Source organism: Eretmochelys imbricata, chromosome 11 (genome assembly GCF_965152235.1).
Source record: "Eretmochelys imbricata isolate rEreImb1 chromosome 11, rEreImb1.hap1, whole genome shotgun sequence".
NCBI classification, from domain to species: domain Eukaryota; kingdom Metazoa; phylum Chordata; order Testudines; family Cheloniidae; genus Eretmochelys; species Eretmochelys imbricata.
In genome coordinates this window covers 4,908,186-4,930,962 of record NC_135582.1, presented here as the reverse complement: position 1 = coordinate 4,930,962, position 22,777 = coordinate 4,908,186, and the positions used below count along the sequence as shown (strand labels likewise).

General features: G+C 41.5%; 1 protein-coding gene across 1 annotated transcript in view; it reads right to left on the bottom strand.

Moving 5' to 3' along the window:
* The window catches only part of MAP3K2 (mitogen-activated protein kinase kinase kinase 2), an 85,490-nt gene that overhangs the window by 40,226 nt on the left and 22,487 nt on the right, over positions 1–22,777 (bottom strand). Inside the window, exon 2 of the mRNA XM_077830290.1 lies at positions 6,788–6,857. Within this exon, the coding sequence (XP_077686416.1) occupies positions 6,788–6,794 (7 nt within the window). The 5' untranslated portion in view covers positions 6,795–6,857. The remainder of the gene's footprint in view (positions 1–6,787; positions 6,858–22,777) is intronic.

The window sequence follows — 22,777 nt, the reverse complement described above, 5'->3', positions numbered from 1 at the left end:
TCAAGCAAGCCAACTGATGCACACTTGCTCTTTACTATGATTTATGGTGGAGTTTATGATGAGAATCCTGGACCTGGATCAAAGGATTTGAAGCATGTCATCGATGTGCTTCATCAGTTGCTGAACTACCTGAAGTCATCTGCCATGGAAGGTGGTGGAGGCAGTACAGCTTCGCCAGGCAATGACAACAATACAATTGTGTGAGGTGTCACCTCCTGGTCAGCCCTTGCTTCCTGCTCCTTGAAGGTCTCCTCCAGTGGTTCTGGTTGAGACCGTGGAAGTAGAGGTTGGGGAGAAGCTCTCTTTGCATATGTGCCCTATGACAGCGATTCAGGGCCCTAATGAACTATTGGTGATAAAGGACCCGGGGTCCCAGCAAGGTTACTCTAGGAGCCCTGAGAGCATAGGAGGAGGCATCCACTATTGATATCAGGTGCACAGGGGTCAAGGTAGAAAAATGATGTCTTGGAGGATAAACAGGAGAATGCTGTACTGAAATCTGAGAGTCGGAAGAGTCATCCTCAATATAATCCAGAGTTGGTGATAACTGTTCACTTTGGATGGTTCAAGTCTGTAAACAAGGTGGTTCCAATGAAAAAATGTGGAGTGAGCGACCAAGAGCATCTCTGTGCAGACAGCTGTCCGGTACCAGTAAGTAACAAGGATTCTAGCTCAGTGTAGACAAGCAGGTTTTTGAGTGTCTAAACTCCTGCGGTACTGGTGGTATGTAGGAGGGAGTTAAATGAGGTCTGGTGGAGAACGGCTTTGGTACCAAGGTAGGTACTTGTGTTGAGTGTATGAATGCTATGGATGTCAAACACTTGATATGAGGGATAGACTCCGATAGTATGATACAGAGGTATGAGATGATGGTATAAGGACCAGGTGTGACACTGCACCCCATATTCTTCATAGTGATATTAGTATGATATAATTATATCATGATTATGATGTATTTTATGCAATATAAGGCATGTGAGGTGTCATTGGAAAGGCTATGGTTTGCTGAATATGTATTATTTTTGTATCCAAAGTTACGAATATTGACTATATCTATTTCACACATAGCTATTCCTGGGCATCTCCCACTAGGCAAAATGCTCTCAGTCTAGATGGCTGGCTGGGAAGGGCCCATTCAGGTTAAATGAGCCATTAGGAAGAAACAATAGGCCTTAGGAGAAGCTTATCTCCCATCTGGTGCGCCTTCCTGTGAAGGCTCTCAACAGCCTGTGGGAAATGGCTGCTGTGACTCTACAGGGAAACATGACCAGGTAACCTGGTGCTGGATTCCATCTTGGAATGTCAGTATTTTTCCACTGACTGGCATGGGAAGCAACCTTTGAAACAAAGGGTTCCAACCATATGCAAAAGCTATATAAGGCAGGGGAATGACATCATCTGGATTCTTCACTCCCCACCCAAGAAGACTCCTGGAAACACCTGAGGAATGAAGACTGAACTGGAGGAAGCGCTGGACCCAGGCTAAAGGGATTTTTAGCCTGTGAATGGAACACCTGGGGGTTCCAAAATGGAAGCAAGTGCAGCTTGCCCCTAAGAATCTGCAGCCTGCTTATATCCTCACTTAGGGTGAGAATCTGCTATTCATATCCAACCTATTTAGTATATTAAGCTTAGATTGCATTTTTTGTTTATTTGCTAGCTAATCTGCTTTGATCTGCTTGCTTTATAATCACTTAATCTATCTTTTGTAGTTAATAAATTTGTTTTTGCATTATCGAAACTAGTGTATGGGAATCCTAACTCGGGGGGAAGAAGGCTGTTGCATATTCCTCTCCACACTGAGGGAGGGGGTGAATTTTATGAGCTTAAGCTGTAGTCCTCTGTGCAGCGCAAGATGGTATAATTTTGGGTTTATATTCTGGGGGAGGGGTTACGTGCTTAAGGAGCTGGGAGGTACCCGAGCTGGAGCCTTTCCATGCAGGGGCTGGTCAGAGAACCTAACTGCATGTAACCGCAGCTTAGTGTGTCCCTACCTGTATGTATGCTGGTGAAAGTGCAGGCTAGAGGGGGTTTTGCAGCTTGTCACAGCACTACAGTGTAAAGGGAGCCCAGTCTGGTGGGTCAGGGTGGGCTCAGTGGTACCCCAGTTCTAGGTGGCACCCCAGAGGGAACCCATCACACCGGGGATATGGAAGGGTACAATGGTGTAGACCTCTCTGACATAAAATTTCTAAACTGGATATGGCCATCTGCAGTTGAAGTCCTCAGTACAGAGTCCCATTTCATAGTATGGCTCTTAAGGGACATTTTAGATGTTCTCAGGGTACTGGAGTGACTGGGAGCTTCAGTGGAACTGAGGTCTCTGGAGCCTTCTTAAGAACATAAGAACGGCCATACTGGGTCAGACCATCTAGCCCAGTATCCTGCCTTCCGACAGTGGCCAATGCCAGCTGCCCCAGAGGGAATGAACAGAACAGGTAATCATCAAGTGATCCATCCCCTGTCACTCATTCTCAGCTTCTGGCATTGATGGACCTATCCTCCATGAATGTATCTAGTTCTTTTTTGAACCCTGTTATAGTCTTGGCCTTCACAACATCCTCTGGCAAGGAGTTCCACAGGTTGACTGTGCATTGTGTGGAAAAAATACTTCCTTTTGTTTGTTTTAAACCTGATGCCTATTAATTTCATTTGGTGGCCCCTAGGTCTTGTGTTATGAATAGGAGTAAATAACACTTCCTTATTTACTTTCTCCACACCAGTCATGATTTTATAAACCTCTATCTTATCCCCTCTTAGTCATCTCTTTTCAAAGCTGAAAAGTCCCAGTCTTATTCATCTTTTCTCAGATGGCAGCCGTTCCATACCCCTAATAATTTTTGTTGCCCTTTTCTGAACCTTCTCCAATTCTGATGTATCTTTTTTGAGATTTGGCGATCACATCTGCATGGAGTATTCAAGATGTGGGAGTACCATGGAATTATATAGAGGCAATATATTATTTGCGGTCTTATTATCTATCCCTTTCTTAATGATGCCCAACATTCTGTTAGTTCTTTTGACTGCCGCTGCACATTGAGTGGATGTTTACAGAGAACTATCCACAATGACTCCCAGATCTCCTTCAGTGGTAACAGCCAATTTAGACCCCATCATTTTATATGTATAGTTGGGATTATGTTTTCCAATGTGCATTACTTTGCATTTATCAACATTGGGCAACAATACGGCAGATGAAATTCAATCACCCAGTTTTGAGAGATCCTTTTGTAGCTCTTCACAGTCTGCTTAGGACTTAACTATCTTGAGTAGTTTTGTATCATCTGCAAATTTTGCCACCTCCCTGTTTACCCCTTTTTCGAGATCATTCATGAATATGTTGAAAAGGACTGGGCCTAGAACAGACCCCAGGGGGACACCACTATTTACTTCTCTCCATTCTGAAAACTGACCATTTATTCCTACCCTTTATTTTCTTTTAACCAGTTACCAATCCATGACAGGACCTTCCCTCTTTATCCCATGACAGCTTACTTTGCTTAAGAGCCTTCGGTGAGGGACCTTGCCAAAGACTTTCTGAAAATCTAAGTACACTATACCCACTGGATCCCTTTGTTCACATGCTTGTTGACCCCCTCAAAGAATTCTAGTAGACTGGTGAGGCATGATTTCCCATTACAAAAAGCATGTTGACTATTCCCCAACAAACTGTGTTCATCTGTGTCTGACAGTTTTTTTTTCCTTTACTTATCAGGTGCTGACCAAGATTTCTTAAGACATCTAGTATTCCTACTTTCCTTGTTGGTACCCTGAGATTTAGAAATGAAGCTCTTTTTACTGCAGACATCAGTACAAGTGCTGCCTCTCCTGAGCTGGTCACCAAGACTCGGAGGCAGACAGGGTAGCAACACTTGGATCCTTCGAGACTCCTGGTGACAGGGATCCTGAATTCTACGAGGCATAAAGAGTACTCAGAGGCCTGTGTGCAGAAGGGTTCTCAGAGCCTGGGTCAGAAGCTAGTCTTAGGGCTTACTCCCTTATCAATAATTTGATCTTCCTGTTTTCCCAAGATCTGGTTTTGAAGGAGCAGCATATTTTACACTTCTTGGGGCAGATGGGTGTCTCCCAAATAGCAGAGGAACCAAGAATGGCGGTCATTGATTTGGGATAGCTTGCTGGCAGGAGACACTCTGCTTAAACCCTGGGGATCCTGCCATACCCCAAAGCAGAAGTTCAGAATCAACCTTCAATCGGGGAAATTGAACAAAAGGGGAAAGAAACTATTAAACTAAAACTATACTAGAAATTAAGTCTGAGTAAAGTGGGCATGGTTGATGTTCTGCCTCAAGCTGAAGGTGGTTGAGAAGGAACTGAGGGCAGTTTGCCTGGGCAGCCCTATATGACCTTGGTATGGGACAAAAGGATGAGAAGGTTGCATGCATGGGCCGAACAGGCACTGTTCCCAAAAATCTCCCATCAAAAGCATATGGATGGGCACACAGTCAGATGGGCACACAATCCTGAAGTGGAGCACTACTCAAAGAAGAATACCAAGTGTGATGGGGTTCCCCCCCCCACGAAGCCTGAAATTAGACCAATTAACCTTAGGCTGCACCTGGAGGAAACATAGGGACTGCTAGGGCCTAATTGCAGATGAAGTCCAGGTCGGGGGAGGAGCTCAGCAGGTCTATAGAGAGGAAATTTGTAGGTTTCAGGAGAGGAAACCTGCAGTTGTACTCCCTGACATAAGGGGGAAGAGCAGGAAGCAGTCCAGGGAAGGAGCAGTAAGGGCTGGGAGAGTAAAGGCCAGAGCTGCTGGGTTGAGGGTCCCTGGACTGGAAAACAGTGGAGAGAGTGCGTCCGGGTTCCCCTACCAGCTACTGAGAGAGTAGCGCACACCAGGCATGAGGAGAGGACTGCCTGGGACAGGTGGAAGGTCCGCCGTGGCCCCCAACAGCTGTCTCTTGCCGTGGCCAGGCTGCGGCTCCGAGCCGCCACCCCCCTCCCCCACCTGGAGCCACGTTGGGGAGAGCTGAACTGGCAGCTATGGGGAACCTAAGTGTCTCCACCTGCCCTGGGTCAGAGGCCTGGAGGGCAGGGACACAGGCCTGGGGCTGCTCGGGCCCCCCACCCAGGGCAGGTGGAGGGACACAGGCTCCCCATAGCACATCTCTCCCTGACCCGGCTATGCAGGGGAGAGGGAGGTAGCTTGGAGCTGCTGCCCGGCCATGGTAAGAGCCAGGCAGGCAGCTGTGGGAAGCCACGGCGGACCCTCCACCTGCCCTGGACAGGGGGCCCAAGCAGCCCCCTGTCTGTGTCCATGCCCCTCAAGCCCCTCGCCAAGGGCAGGTGGAGGGTCTGCACTGTGGTTCCTCACAGCTGCCCACCCAGCTCTTACCATCAGAGCACTGCACGGATACATAATTTGTATCTGCATGTATGCTGCTATCTGCAAAAATGGTCCAGGGATATCCACATCTGTGGATACCCGCAGCTATAAAGCGGATACCCATGGATTTTCAGTGCTCCATGGGTATGACCTCCCCTTGAGAGCGGCCGTGCAGAGGAAGAAGTAATCCCATCCCTTGCCAACCCAGAAGACTAGCAGCTGGAGCAAGGTGAATGGTGGGGGCACTCCCAGAAGCACAGGGGAGATCAGACCCACCTCCAGGAATCTCCCCCAGCTGCAGGAAGCTCTGTGGCTGCTGCCTGCAAAGCCCAGTTCTTAAGTCAATGCAGAAGTGAGGGTGGCAATCCCGCAACCAACTTATATCAGTTTTGCAACCTCCCACAACCCTCTTTTGGATCAGGAACCTCATGGTTACAATACCATGAAATTTCCAGATGTAAATATCTGAAAACATGAAATTGACCAATTTAAAAACCCTCTGGCTATGAAATTGATCAAAATGGACTTTGAATTTGGTAGGGGCCCTACTTATAATGAAGAAGCATGTTAAACCACTGTATTTGATAAAAATAAGAAATTAAGTTTTAGCTTGAGGACTCTAAATGCAATTTAACATCTAATGCATGTTATAATTTGACAAAATCCCTGTTCTTACAAATTTCAGTGTGTGCAGAAACATTAGCAGCATGAAAAGCACTATATTCTTAAACAATCCTGTCTCATTGTTTTTTGTTTTTTTTTAAAGTATCAGATTAGGACCAACACACACAAAAATCAGTTATATCATAATTCCCAGACAAAGAATACACTAAAATAAAGTTACGGTTGAGAGCATATATCAGTATTTTAGGTTAAAATTGGGATGGTGTAATCATTCCAAAAACTAATCATCCATCATAAACCCCAAAAATTCAGGTTAAATGTAACAAAAAATCCAAACATTTTGAGGTACAGAAATGCATAGTTAGGACATCTAGACAGCCTTTACGCCACCTTGTAGTGAAACTAGGCATCAAATGTGCTTATGATTAAGGCATTTGAGTGTTTGTAGTCTCAGATTAGATTAAAATCATTTTTAAAGAAAGATTTTGCCCCCCACCCATGGTGTCATTAAAGAGTGAGTGTTGTGTATCCTAACAGCACATTTCCATACTTTAACTTTTTTCAATTTCTTTTAAATTTATTCTATATCCACAGAGTAAGTGCTGTAATTTTGTCAACAATTTGCAATATTTTTCATATTCAAACTGGTTGAATGTCTGCTTTAAGTGCAAGCCTCAATTCAAATTTCACTATCAAAGCCATGACATGCATTTCCAGCATAAAAAATGTTAATTACGTAAGTGGTCTTGTTCTTTTCACAAGGAATTAAGCCAAGGTAACAGTTTAATTGGATTCCACTTATAGGTAACTTACCCATCATGGCAGCCAGCCAGAAAACCTGAACCTCAGGGAAACGGCTGTCCCATTAGCATTCATTTATTTTCTAAAGAGAAAAACAATTAAAAAACATGTAAGCTCTGAAGACTTAAGAGTAAAGGTTTAAAGTGTAAAAAATTTACATATGAAGTATAACTATTTTCACTAACTCCTACATTTCTTGAGAGTTTTAAACCACATGTCTGAAACGCTGGAAGTTTTAATCTAATATAACACCTACAACTACAATTTAAAGACCAAATTATGAATCTTCATTTCAGTTGTTATTTCTACCTCAACATATGGATGTGAAAGCTGAAAATCCACTAGAGCAATGGTTACCAAACTTTTCACGTTGTGATTCCCCCCCCCCCCACTCCTGGTCCACACCCATAGCTGGGAGCAAGGCTGTGATGGGGGGAGAGAAAGAGGCTTAAGCCACAGACAGGAGTAAGGGGGCCAAGGCTGGGGATGGGAGTGGGGCCATGGCTCAGAGAGAACCTGCAGCTGGGGGTTGAGGCACGGCCAGGAGCTGAGACGGGGGGCTGAGTAGGGTTGGCGCTCCCTCCTCATCCTGCATGGGGGCTGGCCCAGGCCCTGCCACACACCCCTGAATGTTCCTCTGTGTCCACCTTGGGGGGCATGCCCTACAGTTTGTGGACCACTGCACTGGAGGTATAGACAGCTGTATCAATGCCTATAACAGCGAATGCCTTAGGAAAATACTAGGTATTAAATGGAGTGAATTGATAACAAATACCAAGATTTGGCAGAAGATTCAACAACTCATTATCTCTAAGTTTCTCCAAAAAAGAATTCTTCTGCTGGATTTTCTTCCTCCTGGATCCTCTCCCACAAGAGGGAACAATGTGTTCCTCCACACAGTATTATAATCAAGACTTTAGACAAAAAAAATAGTCAGGAAATTCAGATTTATAGTTCACCTTAATTTGGTCCCCACTGAGTACATAAAATATTTTCACAACTAATTTCTTAGTATTTGCAATGTGCTAACTTGCACAGATATTATGTGACTATACAGACACAAGTTAAAGTCACAGCCATAATAAAGTATTTGTATTTACATTTCTCAATTTCTTTTAAAGATATTTACACACAATTTATAAGGAAAAAATGCAAATGATCACTGAATAAAGACACATGAAGTCAAAGCACCCAGACAAATGAAGTACGATGGCACTAGAACCCAGAGCCAAACCCTAATCGTTGTCACACATGAAGACGAAATCATCCTAAAAACATAAAGGACTACCTTTGACTCTCAACAGTTGGAAAAGTTCCAGGTCAACTGTTTACATACACTATATGTTCATACATTCAGAATCCCCCAGTCACCTTACAGCCCAAGAGAAAGGCTGTAGAGAAAGCCAAGATAGGATAATAGCAATAATGTAAACAATTCAAAAAAGAGTTGAGGCAAAGTATGCAGCTTCTGTTTAAAAGTATAATTATCACCATATCTTAAACCACGCTAGGATCATGAGAAAAATCAGAAAAGCACACTTCCTAATTGATCTGCCAGAGTACCATCTCACACAACATAGGCAAGGACAGTCTTTTTGATCTGTGGCTGTATATCACTTAGCACAACAGTGTCCCACTCTTAGGTGCTACAGTAGTACAAATAAAAACAACAGACTTTAACCCTGCAAACAGAACTGGCAAGCACAGACACTCTTCCACTAGTGGCCTCCCACTGACTTCAATGATGTCATGCACATGTGCAGTGCTTTATGTTACAGGATCAAGCCCATAAAAAGACATCCACACATTTTTCCTTGTAATTTACTAAAGCATCTGGCAACACTGAAGGTACAAAATTTTATTTTCTTTAAACGAAAAGAAAAAGTTGTTTAACAAGGAAGTTTCTCCACAAACTGAAAATAGCTTGCTTTCATATAACTGCTTACTTTTAAATCACTCAGCTTGATGGGATCAGAGTTCAGACGCCAAGAAGAGACTTTGAAACACAGAGGGACTGTGTACTTTAGGCAAAGGGAAACGTAATTACTCTCTAGGTGCCATTCTGCCTAGCAGCAAAAGACTATGGTCACTGCAAAGAGTGGTGTTAAGGAGTTCTGAAGGGAATAGCCCCTTGATCCTTTCTGCTAGATCAAGTATCACAACAGCATAGGCTCTAGAAGGAGAATGGGGAGTGTAAGTGAGGATCTTTATGAACTATAGAGCTACTGAAAGGGGGTGGGAAGAAGAGGCTATGATCTTGTAACTATTTATAGCCATTAAAACTTGCCCTCCTAATTTAGAGATTAAAACATGCAGCTCAGCAAAATCTGCTAAAAATCCTTAAAATTATAACAGTAAGCATGTTTGTATCTTCTTTGAGCATTTGTCCATATATATTACACTTTTGGTACATATGAACTCGAGATCAGAATCATTTGACCAGCAGCATGCATTGGTGTCCACCCTCCCCAAGAGCACAAAGGGCACAGAGAAGGTAACCAACCTCACAGTTCCTTCACCAATACAGAATCCAAATGTTATAAAACTCTGTAGAAGTAGGCATGGACGGTGTGTTGTGGAATATACATATGGAAAACACATCTTTAAAAAAAAGTTATTTAAAGTAAGCAACTTTTCTTCTTTGAATGCTTGCCCATACATATATCACTCTTTATGGCCCACAAGCAATAAACCTGTAAAACAGCTCTGCCAAAGAAGACATTCAGTCTAGAAGCTCCTATCAACGAATGGTGTTTTGAGAAAGTATGAATTGATCCCCAAGTACACCTCTACCCCAATATAACATGACCTGATATAACACGAATTCGGATAGAACGCGGTAAAGCAGCGCTCCAGGAGGGTGCTGCGCGCTCCAGTGGATCAAAGCAAGTTCGATATAATGCTGTTTCACCTATAACGCGGTATGATCTTTTGGCTCCTGAGGATAGCGTTATATCGGGGTAGAGGTGTAGCTGCTATACATATTTCTGAGACTGAACAATTCTGAAAAACTGCCTGAGCTCAAGTGAAATAAACCCTGACTTGATCTGGTGGATCTAAACTAGCTAACTGATAACATATCTTAATATAACCTGAGACCCACTTACACAACTTTTGAGATGAAATGGCTTGGCCCTTCATTCTCCCCACAAAGGCAACAAACAATGTAAGTGAAATACGAAATGACTTTAATTCTATCCAGGTAAAGATAAAGGGGTTTGTGTATATCTGAAGAGTGTAGTCTAGACTGCCCTTGGTTGGAGTGGGGCTTGGGTAATAACACTGGTAGATGAATCATGAGGTTTAGGAGGAAGTCAAAAACAGCTTTGGGTAGAAATTTTGAATGGGGCCTACGCATAGCCTCCCTATATGCACAAAAAAAAGGTTACCATGCGTGCAGGCAATTCCCCGATCCTACCGGCTGGTGACTGCCACTAAGAAGTCCGAAAGATAGTGTAAGGAACATGATGCTACAACTCAAAGGGAGGACCCATCAACCCACCTAAGTCCACACTGAGATCCCAGTAGAGTGAAGGCTCCCACACTGGTGGGAATACATGTAGTAGTCCCTTAAGAAATCCCCCCAAATTGGGATGAAATCCTGAACAGGAGGATGGTGCCCTGATAGAGCTGTCTTATAGAACTGATAAAAAACCCTGATCTTTTTATCAACATTAAATAGTCCAGATATTTAGGAATGTTTGCTGCTGTTGGAGAAATATGATGTTGCTCTGCCAATAAGGAGAACTTTTCTACTTTGCAGCGTATGTGAACCTTGTAACATCCTTTCTATTTTGTAGGATAATGTTTTGGAAATCTCTAGAACAAGCTCTTTCAATGATTGTCAACATCCAGAATGTGAGAAGTAGAGAGGCCAAATTTGGATACTAGACATTCTCATTGTTCAGGAAGACAATGTTTGGACTCACTGGCAATGTTACTGGAGGCTAAATTGAAAGTCTCATGAAGGCTGGGAACCAGAATTGCCTGGGCCAAGCTGGTGCTATCAAGATCATTAGTCTTGTTTGAGTTTCCAGGAATGGAATCTATATATGGACAACACATTTTAAAGAACCACAATTACAGTAAGATAAATAACCATATTTTTTACATGTAACAACTGCACTCAAAATTTGTCACCTTTTTTGTATTAAGATTCTCAGCACTTACAGCAGATGGTGTTAAACATGGTCTCTGAATGCAGATATAGCAGCATCCAACAAATGCCGCAACAGCAGAACATGCTCATACTCATTTTAAAAGCTTATGCTAAAGAAGGGGAAAATATATTCAAAGTTCAACCTGACACTCCTAAAATACAGACCCAGATGAGTCTCTGAGCACATAATCTTGTACTTTATCACACTCCCACCCACTATGGAGGTGCAAGAAATTAAACCAAAGATAGAGGGGCACCATCAACTTTAAAAACACATTTGTATCTGAACATTTACCTGCCCCCTATCCTCCCAAGCACACCTATGATTATTGTAGCAAAGATTAGAGAAAACACCTTTAATTTCAGTTTAATTGTGCATTTGTTGATACTTAGTTTCATTATTTCCTTTGTGGCCTTAGTTTCCCTTGTTTATGTAGCTGGTGTTTTGTACACCAAAGGAGGAAAAAGACATTTTTACAAACATGAAATTGTTATAGTAAACCTAAAAAAGTTGGCATGTTGATTTAAGAGTATGTAGACTATTTTAACAAAAATTTAAAGTGGTTTCTAATTGCCAATGTCCCTTTAACAAGAGCCTACCAACCTGAAGCAATGATTAGTTCTGTTCTGTTCAGGTTTTGACACCATGCCCATCACCAGGACAAGATTCCCTTTGTTTGACCCTTTGACCTCCTTCCTATTCCTGTTATTTTGTTAGTTGTCCCCCGGAATTACTTGGCTTCCAGGTCCTGTGGATCCCCCCCATAGGGTGGGGGTGGGGACCTTTTAGCAGTGAGCAGGCGTCCGCCCATTTCCTGGGTCCCAGTAGGAGCAGGACAATATTAAGACATAGCCACTATAGGCCCACACCTAGCATTCCAGTGTTATCAGAATCTCAGCTTTCATTTTCTAAAAAAATAAGTTTATAGTCCTGATGGTTGTGAAGAAAAGCTTGAAAACATGACTCAAATGTAACAAACACAATGATGTCTTACATCTACTGACAGCCTAAAACAATAGCTCAGAATTGTGTGAACTTCCCCATGCACCTCAATGGGGTGTTACCTCCAAGACCTACTGTTCTGGGGGGCCCAGACAACACCATTCCTGCAGAGGACTGTGTGTGTCTGGCAAGAGGGGGAAAGAGTGCAGCAGGACTGTTCTGGTCCACCCACCCAAGCAGATACACCCTAAATACTGGGTGGAGCACCCTGCTGGCACTCTGCCTCTCCATGGTAGGAGAGCATGGTAGGACACCTTCCTCACTCCTTATTTCCAAGGGGAGGAAGCTCCTGATACTGCTCCTGGAAGGAGAAAGAGTTCATGCTTCTGCCTCTCTGGGAGATTAAATGGACCATCCCCGTCCCCCCCAGTCCACGTGGGGAAAGGAACACAGGGGCATAAATATTGGGGCCTCCTGTCGCAAGTTGCCAAGGGGGCCTGGATTGTCTTTATCCAGCTCCAACCATCGGTATCTGATCACCTTCCAGGAGTTCATTAAGTGACATGACTACCATGTATGGTTCTCTCCTTCTCACCTCTCAGATGGAAAGTTATATTTGAATGTTTTTCAAAAATTATTTTTATGTCTGATATACAATGTGATGTTTGTAGTAGTGCTCAGATGCCACAGGATTTTGTTCCACAGTCTTGGAGGCGTCCCATAAAAGCTCTATTGCTCTATCAATTTGTTACATTGTTCTTAAAAGAAACATTTTACTCGCTATTTGTTTCAACTTCCCTGAAATGGAAACTGGGTCCTTTTAATAAATGTTATCTATTTTAATTAATTGTCTAATTGTATATTAAAGCACCAAAAATATGTTCTATATTCTCTGCTGAAATGCTGTATTTCCCTGACAACTGTGCTGCCAAATTAACCCCTCCATACACTTTTAAAAAAAGGTTATATCCCATTTCTTCAAAAATGAAAGCGTCAAAGGCATTAGCAGGATCTGAAATAGGAAAAACTGGGAGTAAAGAGTCATAGGACTGGAAGGAGCATAGGGAGCAAGAGAGAAAGAAAGACGACAAAATCAGAGATGAAGCTGAGATGAGATTATAGCAAAGACTTGAAGACAAGGACAGGCAGCATGAGTTGAGACAGAGGATACCCAGGAAGGTATTTCAAGGAGAGGAGGTTGTGGTAAGAATGGCAGACAAAGAAGAAAACTAACAACTGCATTTTGGTTATATTGGAAAACGGTAGAGTATTCATATGCAAGGAGGCCAGAACAGAAGGTTACACTGGCCAAGCAAGAGGTGGATAACTAAGGTTTGGAGAAGGATTGTGGCCAGAGTGGTATAAAACAGCTTTAATTTAAATGAGAATCAGCTGTTTTATCTACAGCCCATTATTAAATATTTGTTCCCAATGCAGATACTTACAGATTGCAATCAAGTCACCCCTTAACTTCCTCTTTGCTAAACTAAATAGCTAGAGCTCCTTGAGTCTATCACTATAAGGCATGTTTTCGAATTCTTTAATCATTCTCAGAGCTCAACTCTGAACCCTCTCCAGTTGATCAACATTCTGCTTGAATTGTGAACAGACTAGGACACAGTATTCCGGCAGCAGTCACACCAGTAACACATCTAGAGGTAAAATAACCTCTCTACTCCTACTCAAGTCTTCCTTATGTATGCATCCAAAGATTACATTAGCCCTTTTGGCCACATCACCACATTAGGAGCTCATGTTCAGTTGCTTACTCATCATGGTTCCCAACTCTTTTTCAGAATCCCTAGTTCCCAGGATAGAGTGGCTCGTTAAGTAAGTATGGCCTTCACCAGGGAGGGGCAAACTTTTTGGCCTGAAGGCCATATCTGGGTATGGAAATTGTATGGTGGGCCATCAATGCTCACGAAATTGGGGGTTAAGGTGCGGGAGGGGGTGAGGGCTCCGGCTGGGGGTGTGGGCTCTGGGGTGGGGCCAGAAATGAGGAGTTCAGGGTGTGGATTCCCAGCCAATGGGAGCTGCAGAGCCAGTGCTTAGGGAGAGGGCACTGTGCAGAGCCCCCTGGCTCCCAGGCCCCTATGCGTAGGAGCTGGGGCGGGGGGCATGCTGTTGCTTTTGGGAGCCGCGTGGAGTGGGGCTGAATTAAAAGGTCAGACGGTCTGGATGCGGCCCGTGAGCTATAGTCTGCCCACCCCTGGCCTACACTCTTTGTTCCTAGCTGTATATTGATATATTTGGCCATATTAAAATGCATATTCTTTACCTACGCCCAGTTTACCAGATCACACTGCCTCGGTGACCTGTCCTCTTCATTACTTACAACTCCCCCAATGTGTGTGTTTGACAAACTTTATCAGTTATTTTATGTTTTCTTCCAGGTCATTAATAAAAACGCTAAATAGCAGAGGGCCAAGAACTGATCTATATGGGACCCCACTGGAAATACCCGTCTGATGATGATTTCCCCATTTACAATTATGTTTTGAGACCTATCTGTACGCCAGCTTTTAATCCATTTAATGTGTGCCATGTTAATTTTATACCATTCTAGTTTTTTTAATCAAAAGCATTCAATACCAAGTCAAATGTCTAAGTCTATTACACAAACACTATTGCCTTCATCAACCACACTTGGTATCTGTTTTTGATGACATTACAAGCTAGACAGGATCTATTTTCCATAAGCATAAGAATATAGGAACATAAGAATGGCCCTACTGGGTCAGACCAAAGGTCCATTCAGCCCAGTATCCTGTCTACCGACAGTGGCCAATGCAAGGTGCCCCAGAGGGAGTGAACCTAACAGGTAATGATCAAGTGATCTCTCTCCTGCAATCCATCTCCACCCGCCGACAAACAGAGGCTAGGGACACCATTCCTTACCCATCCTTAACAGCCATTAATGGACTTAACCTCTATGAATTTATCTAGTTCTCTTTTAAACCCTGTTATAGTCCTAGCATTCACAACCTCCTCAGGCAAGGAGTTCCACAGGTTGACTGTGGGCTGAGTGAAGAAGAACCTCCTTTTATTTGTTTTAAACCTGCTGCCCATTAATTTCATTTGGTGGTCCCTAGTTCTTATATTATGGGAACAAGTAAACAACGTTTCCTTATTCACTTTCTCCACATCACTCATGATTTTATATACCCGTCACATCCCCCCTTAGTCTCCTCTTTTCCAAGCTGAAAAGTCCTAGCCTCTTTAATCTCTCCTCATAGGGGATCCGTTCCAAACCCCTAATCATTTTAGTTGCCCTTCTCTGAAGCTTTTCTAATGCCAGTATATCTTTTTTGAGATGAGGAGACCACATCTGTATGCAGTATTCAAGATGTGGGCGTACCATGGATTTATATAAGGGCAATAAGATATTCTCCGTCTTATTCTCTGTCCCTTTTTTAATGATTCCTAACATCCCGTTTGCTTTTTTGAGAGCCGCTGCACACTGCGTGGACGTCTTCAGAGAACTATCCACGATGACTCCAAGATCTCTTTCCTGATTAGCTGTAGCTAAATTAGCCCCAATCATATTGTATGTATCGTTGGCGTTATTTTTTCCAGTGTGCATTACTTCACATTTATCCACATTAAATTTCATGTGTCATTTTGTGGCCCAATCACTTAGTTTTGTGAGTTTTTTTGAAGTTCTTCACAGTCTGCTTTGGTCTTAACTATCTTGAGCAGTTTAGTATTATCTGCAAACTTTGCCACCTCACTCTTTACCCCTTTCTCCAGATCATTTATGAAAAAGTTGAATAGGACTGGTCCTAGGACTGAGCCTTAGGGAACACCACTAGTTACCCCTCTCCATTCTGAAAATTTACCGTTTATTCCTACCCTTTGTTCCCTGTCTTTTAACCAGTTCTCAATCCATGAAAGGATCTTCCCTCTTATCCCATGACAACTTAATTTATTAAGAGCCTTTGGTGAGGGACCTTGTCAAAGCCTTTCTGGAAATCTAAGTACATTATGTCCACTGGATCCCCCTTGTCCACATGTTTGTTGACCCCTTCAAAGAACTCCAATAGATTAGTAAGACATGATTTCCCATTACAGAAACCATGCTGACTTTTACCCAACAATTTATGTTCTTCTATGTGTCTGACCATTTTATTCTTTATTATTGTTTTGACTAATTTGCCCGGTACTGACATTAGACTTACTGGTCTATAATTGCTGGGATCACCTCTAGAGCCATTTTTAAATATTGGTGTTACATTAGCTATCTTCCAGTCATTGGGTACAGTAGCTGATTTAAAGGACAGGTTACAAACCATAGTTACTACTTCGCAATCTCACATTTGAGTTCTTTCAGAACTCTTGGGTGAATGTCATCTGGTCCCGGTGACTTATTACTGTTAAGTTTATCAATTAATTCCAAAACCTCCTCTAGTGACACTTCAGTGTGTAACAATTCCTCAGATTTGTCACCTACAAAAGATCGTCCAGGGGCCCCACTGGTTGTTTAGCAGGCTTCCTGCTTCTGATGTACTTAAAAAATATTTTGTTATTACCTTTCGAGGTTTTGGCTAGCTGTTCTTCAAACTCCTTTTTGGCTTTTCTTATTACATTTTTACACTTAATTTGGCAGTGTTTATGCTCTTTTCTATTTACCTCATTAGGGTTTGACTTCCACTTTTTAAAAGATGCCTTTTTATCTCTCTTACTGTTTCTTTTACATGGTTGTTAAGCCATGGTGGCTCTTCTTTAGTTCTTTTACTGTGTTTTTTAATTTGGGGTATACATTTAAGTTGGGCCTCTATTATGGTGTCTTTGAAAAGTGTCCATGCAGCTTGCAGGGATTTCACTCATCACTGTACCTTTTAATTTCTGTTTAACTAACCTCCTCATTTTTGCATAGTTCCCCTTTCTGAAATTAAATGCCACAGTGTTGGGCTGTTGAGGTGATCTTCCCACCACAGGAATGTTAAATGTTTTATATTATGGTCACTATTTCCAAGCAGTCCTGTCATAGTTACCTCTCGGACCAGATCCTGCCACTCCAAACTAAATTGAGAATTGCCTCTCCTCTTGTGGGTTCCTGTACCAGCTGCTCCAAGAAGCAGTCATTTAAAGTATTGAGAAATTTTGTCTCTGCATTTCGTCCTGAAGTGACACGTACCCAGTCAATATGGGGATAACTGAAATCCCGCACTATTATTGAGTTCTTTATTTTGGTAGTCTCTCTAATCTCCCTTAGCATTTCATCGTTACTCTCACTGTCCTAGTCAGGTGGTCAATAATCGATCCCTAATGTTATATTCTTATTAGAGCATGGAATTACTATCCATCCAGATTCTATGGAACATGTGGCTTCATTTAAGATTTTTACTTCATTTGATTCTACATTTTCTTTCACATATGCCGCCACTCTTCTCCCCTCCCGTTCGTCCCCCCCAATGACCTGTTCTGTCCTTCAGTTATATTTAGTACCCTGGAATGATTATGTCTCATTGATTGTCCTCACTCCACCAGGTTTCTGTGATGCCTATTATATCAATATCCTCCTTTAACATGAGGCACTCTAGTTCACCCATCTTATTATTTAGACTTCTAGCATTTGTGTACAAGCACTTAAACTTGTCACTGTTTATTTGTCTACCCTTTTCTGATGTGTCAGATTCTTTTTTATGTGAATGTTTCTCGTCTGATCTGGCCCGTACTTTATCCTCTTCCATCCTCTCTTCCTGACTAAAACCTAGAGAATCTCTATCAATAGACTCTCCTCTAAGAGAAGTCTCTGTCTGATCCACGTGCTCCTCTGCAGCAATCGACTTTCCCCCATCTCTTAGTTTAAAACCTGCTCTGCAATCTTTTTAATGTTAAGTGCCAGCAGTCTGGATGCACTTTCGTTTAGGTGGAGCCCACCCTTCCTGTATAGACTCCCCAATCCCAAAAGTTTCCCCAGTTCCTCATAGATCTAAACCCCTTCTCTCTACATCATCATCTCATCCACGCATTGAGACTCTGAAGCTCTGCCTGCCTACCTGGCCCTGAGCGTGGAACTGGAAGCCCATGTTGGTATGCATAAATTATGTTACTCTCCTTTCATTCTTTATTAAGTCCCGTATCACCCACTCCATTCTCTTGATTGGGATGAATGTCAGACCAAAAGGCTTTTAACATTAGCTTTCTTACAGTCTTCTGGAACTTCCCTTATCAACTGTCTGATTCCTAGCTTCTGATTTATATTCGTTACTATCTACTTCCCCTTTCTTTCATTTGTTATATTTATGTAGATAGATATAGCTATATCTGCCTTAACTTCCCCTCAAAATCAGTGTTGTTTTTTTTAACCAATACAGCCTTCCCCCTCAACTGTAGCTTTTTGCGCATCTAATAATGTATTCTTAAACAATTCCCAATTATCATTCACATTTTTCTGATTAAGCGCTTCATCCCAGCTGATTTGGCTCATAACTGTTTTCAGCTTTGTGAAATTGGCCCTTTTAAGGCACTACGTTTATATATCACTGGCCTGGACTTTATTTTGTTTCCACATTATAAATAGAAAAGGAGTACTTGTGGCACCTTAGAGACTAACCAATTTATTTGAGCATGAGCTTTCATGAGCTACAGCTCACTTCATCGGATGCATCTGTAGCTCACGAAAGCTCATGCTTTCATAAATTGGTTAGTCTCTAAGATGCCACAAGTACTCGTCTTTTTGCGAATACAGACTAACACGGCTGTTACTCTGAAACCTCACATTATAAATGTGATCAAGTATGACAAAGTTTGAACTCTAACATTTGTGGCAGAGGTGAGAATGTTTTCATTTACTCTTTATGTTATTTGTACTTGATAAAATTATAAATTCAATCTAGTTCCAACATTGTTCTTGGCTCTGATTTACAAACAAGATCACTACATTTCTGTATAAGTACTGCCAGATCTCAGAATACTCTACAGAAAGGAATTCTTACTGTATATCCAAGTATGACATATTTGTCTGTGTCCTCCATTGTCTACAAAACAGACATGTTTCCCATTCAGTTTCTGCAGATGGACAACATACTTTATTTTCTTAGTTTGGATTTTTGCTTTCTTAATTTCTGCTGCATTTATAAGTCACCCAACAGCATGCTGATGTCATATTACAGGGCCTTAAAGGAAATATTTAATGGGTTTATCTTTATCTTCACTAAAATCATGCTTGATTACTATGCTAAGAGCCATACCCACATATTAAAAGGGTTTTTTGATTTGTTTGCCCTTTGTTAGTTTTTTCTGGTTTGGGGGGGTGGGGGTGTTTTTCTGCATTGCTGCTTGGTTTTTGTTTTTAAAGGCAGTCTAAGCTAAGGTACCATTAGCTTCTGGTGATCTTGGAAGGTCTTCTGCTGAAACTTTCACTGGGTGGCACTACTGCCAGTTCTAACTCAGTCTTATGGCCGAAGAGTCTACCTATTTTCTTTGGTTTGGTAAACATGATATAATGAAAGCTCAGTATTTCTGTTACAGAAGCTTCAATGCATTAAATTTTATTTCTTCAAGAAGCCATAGCTAAGGCCTTTCTAAAAACAAACATCCTAAGAGTTGTAAGCCATACTCCCTGAAGTGTATGTATGTACAGGATATTTCTGTTATTTATATTATAGAAGAACTCAGACACCAGTCAGAACTGAGGTCTAATTACACTATGCTGTACAAACAAAGTGAAATACACTTCAACAGTTGTTTCCGGTTCTAGAAGTATTACTGATTGCAGCATATTCCCCATTCTTAAAATGAGGCATAGCACTAAAAGTGGTAACATCTCTAAAGTCAGAATGAACTAAGTTTACCTACTTATTGAAAAGGCAATTCCTGCCCTCAAGGAGCTTATAATCTATTAACATTAATTTTAAGTAATAAGAATATAAATTAAAATTGAGATCTGACTCCCTATATAAATTTAGCGCTACATACAATTAGGACAAAAGTGTTTCACTACCATAATTTAAGTATGAATAGCTACATTTTGCTCATGGATTGAGATACACTTTTGACAGCTCACCTCCATATGCACCCGAGTCTCAAGTACAGGGTACACACTTTAATATCCAGTATCTAGAACTTTACAATTATTCTTTTACAGGTTTATGCTTAAGTTCTATGACCCACAATGGGCTGAAAGTCTACCATTTTGGGGGAGCAAGAAAGCCAGAAATATGAATTCCTTGTACATGCTACCTGTAAAGAATACTTATTGTAGACTATATATTGGATTACTGTAGGCTATATTTATTATTCTGACTTTTTAAAAAACAATTACATGCAGAACAAAGAGGGAAAATTCAACATAAGTAATTTTTTAACTATACTAAAGATGGCAGTATTAGCTTTTTCAGGACATTGTGGAAAGGCAAGACAATCTTTCATAAAGCATTTAATCAAGTCTCCAGGAAAAATAACATTTTCTATGCCTTGCAATACAACTAGTTATTAGACCGATACATTATTCTAAACTTGCTCGTGCATTCACACAAAAATCTGATGTAGCAACAGAACTGTATATTTCCAGTTTTGCTGAATGTGTTTTTGGAATGGGAAGTGTTCTCAAAATAAACTTTGTAAGCTATAGATGTGCCACTCTAATAGCTATCACATCCAAATAAGTTATGTTAAAAGAGTGTTAAGGTTGCAGAAGTACATACTCAAGTTAGGAAATGTCAAAATTAAGGTTGCCTACGAAACTTTAATCCCTCCTGTATTTGTGATATGATCTTTAAATATATTATCACTTACTATTTTTTCCACAGTACTTCTGCCTCAATCAGTGCACAGGATGGATGATGCTAAATGAATGGGTAGCTATTCAATATTTATTTTTATCCTCTTTCAGAATGTGGCCCCATGCATCATTTACTGCACATCCTTAAGAGCCTGCTCTGAATACAAAATTAATTGTCCTTATAAGCTTTTCTATGGTGATCTTATTTTAGTATCTTATTTCTTTACAAACCTTAATTTATCACCACAACACATCTATGAAGTGATATGGTATTATCCCCATTTTACATGAGGAACTGCGGCAAAGAGACGCCCAATTTGAGAAGCCTAGGGAAGGCCTGATTTTTCATATTACCTAGCTCTTTTCAGGTTCAGAGCACAGCTCCTACTGACTTCAGCTGCGAATGCTAAGCACTTCTGAAAATCAGATCCCAAGTGTCTCAAGTTCCCTAACATTCTAAGGAACACATGGATCATTTTAGCTGAAACTTTCCAAAACAAATTCAGCTTGAGGCAAACACTTGGCATGGAAAATTCCAGCCTTAAAGGTTAAAGTTTGGCAAAGTTATAAGCGCAACTCAAAACAGGGTCTTAATAATGGGAAGCACTGGACAACTTTTACTACTGGCATCACTACCAGCATCATCAATAATATGGTAATGCACGACTTTCACGGCCTTTACACTTACATTAAAAGTGATGTTTATCCTAGATATGTTGTCACACAATATTTTACCATTTAACTTAGTTGAAAATTCCAACTTTCACCATCCATCTAGGTTACTAATACTCTGAAACCTAATACAACACTGAAACTTACTGAATCAGTCTCAGTCAGATGCAAGATTAGAAATGGTACTTTTATTATTTTTCTTATTAGTATTACCGTAGTGCCTACAAGCCCGTGTCATGGACCAGAACCCCATTGTGCTAGGGCCTGCACAAACAGACCACAAACACTGTCCCCAACCCCAAAGAGCTTACAACTTAAGTAAAAAACAAGCATCAACAGCTGGATACAGACAAAATACTCTCCTAAACAATCAGTCGACTGAGTATTGAGATGAAGGTGGCCTAGATGAAAAAAATTCTTCCAAGTATATGTTTTTGAGAGCATCAGCCTTTTAGGTGGGACCTGATATTTTTAGTCAGCATGTTCTGGAATTGCAGAGATAGATGCTGGCATAGCACACAAGTCTTTTGCAGGTTTAAGAATGCCCTCGTCGACAGGTAGGGCTACTCTATTTTGTGTAGATGGTTGAAGAATGTTGAAAAGTTAGTCTTCTTCTAAACCACCTCCAAAGGAATCTCAAATCCCATCAACCATCCTCTAGGGGCTCCTGGAAAGTCTTAAAACCATTTATAGACACTGATACTGACAACACTAGTGTCGTATCTGGAGATGAAGATGAAAAACATCTCTTTGGAGATGATTCTACCTGGTGTGCCTCTTCTTCCTCTTCGCTCAACTGTAGTGTTTCTGAAGTAATTTATCTTGAAGGAAAGAGCCTAGATACTTGAAGACACACCATGTCTTGAGAGAAGAGCAGATGGATGACTTGATGTTCTGGAATGTTTAAGATAAAGCATATTGGGCAAGGTGGTGGCATCTAGGGAGCAAAGGGGGTTTCTCATAAGGGATTTCTGAATGTAGTTCAAAATGAGCCTTTCTTGAGCTGTCCACTAAGTTGATAACCTGAATTGCTAAGTTGATACCACATCCATAATTTGATTGTCTTTTGGAACATAGGCGACAAACATTCACCTCTCTTGCTCTCCCCCTTGCCCCCATCACACACTAACTACACTGGGGATGTATTGTCTGTGAGGATGTGTACGCTGGAATTTGTTTAGCCTGCAAAGCATTTCTGATTACCCTATCTTATTGCCCCAAGTTGCAAGACATTGAAATGTAGTCTCATCTCTTCCTGGGACCACATTTTCTATGTTTGGAAATGGTAAAGGTGAGCACTCCAACCTGTTCCGTATGCATCTGTGATCACTGTCTTTAGAGGTGCAGGGATGGAGGAAGAGTACCCCTATCTAAACATTCAGGGAGTCTGTCCACTAGTTTTGCGATAAAAGGATATGAGCTGGGACTATAATATGCATGTCCAGCTGAGGTGTCTCAGGGCAATACACGGACCTCAGCTAGCTCTGTAATGGGCATAGG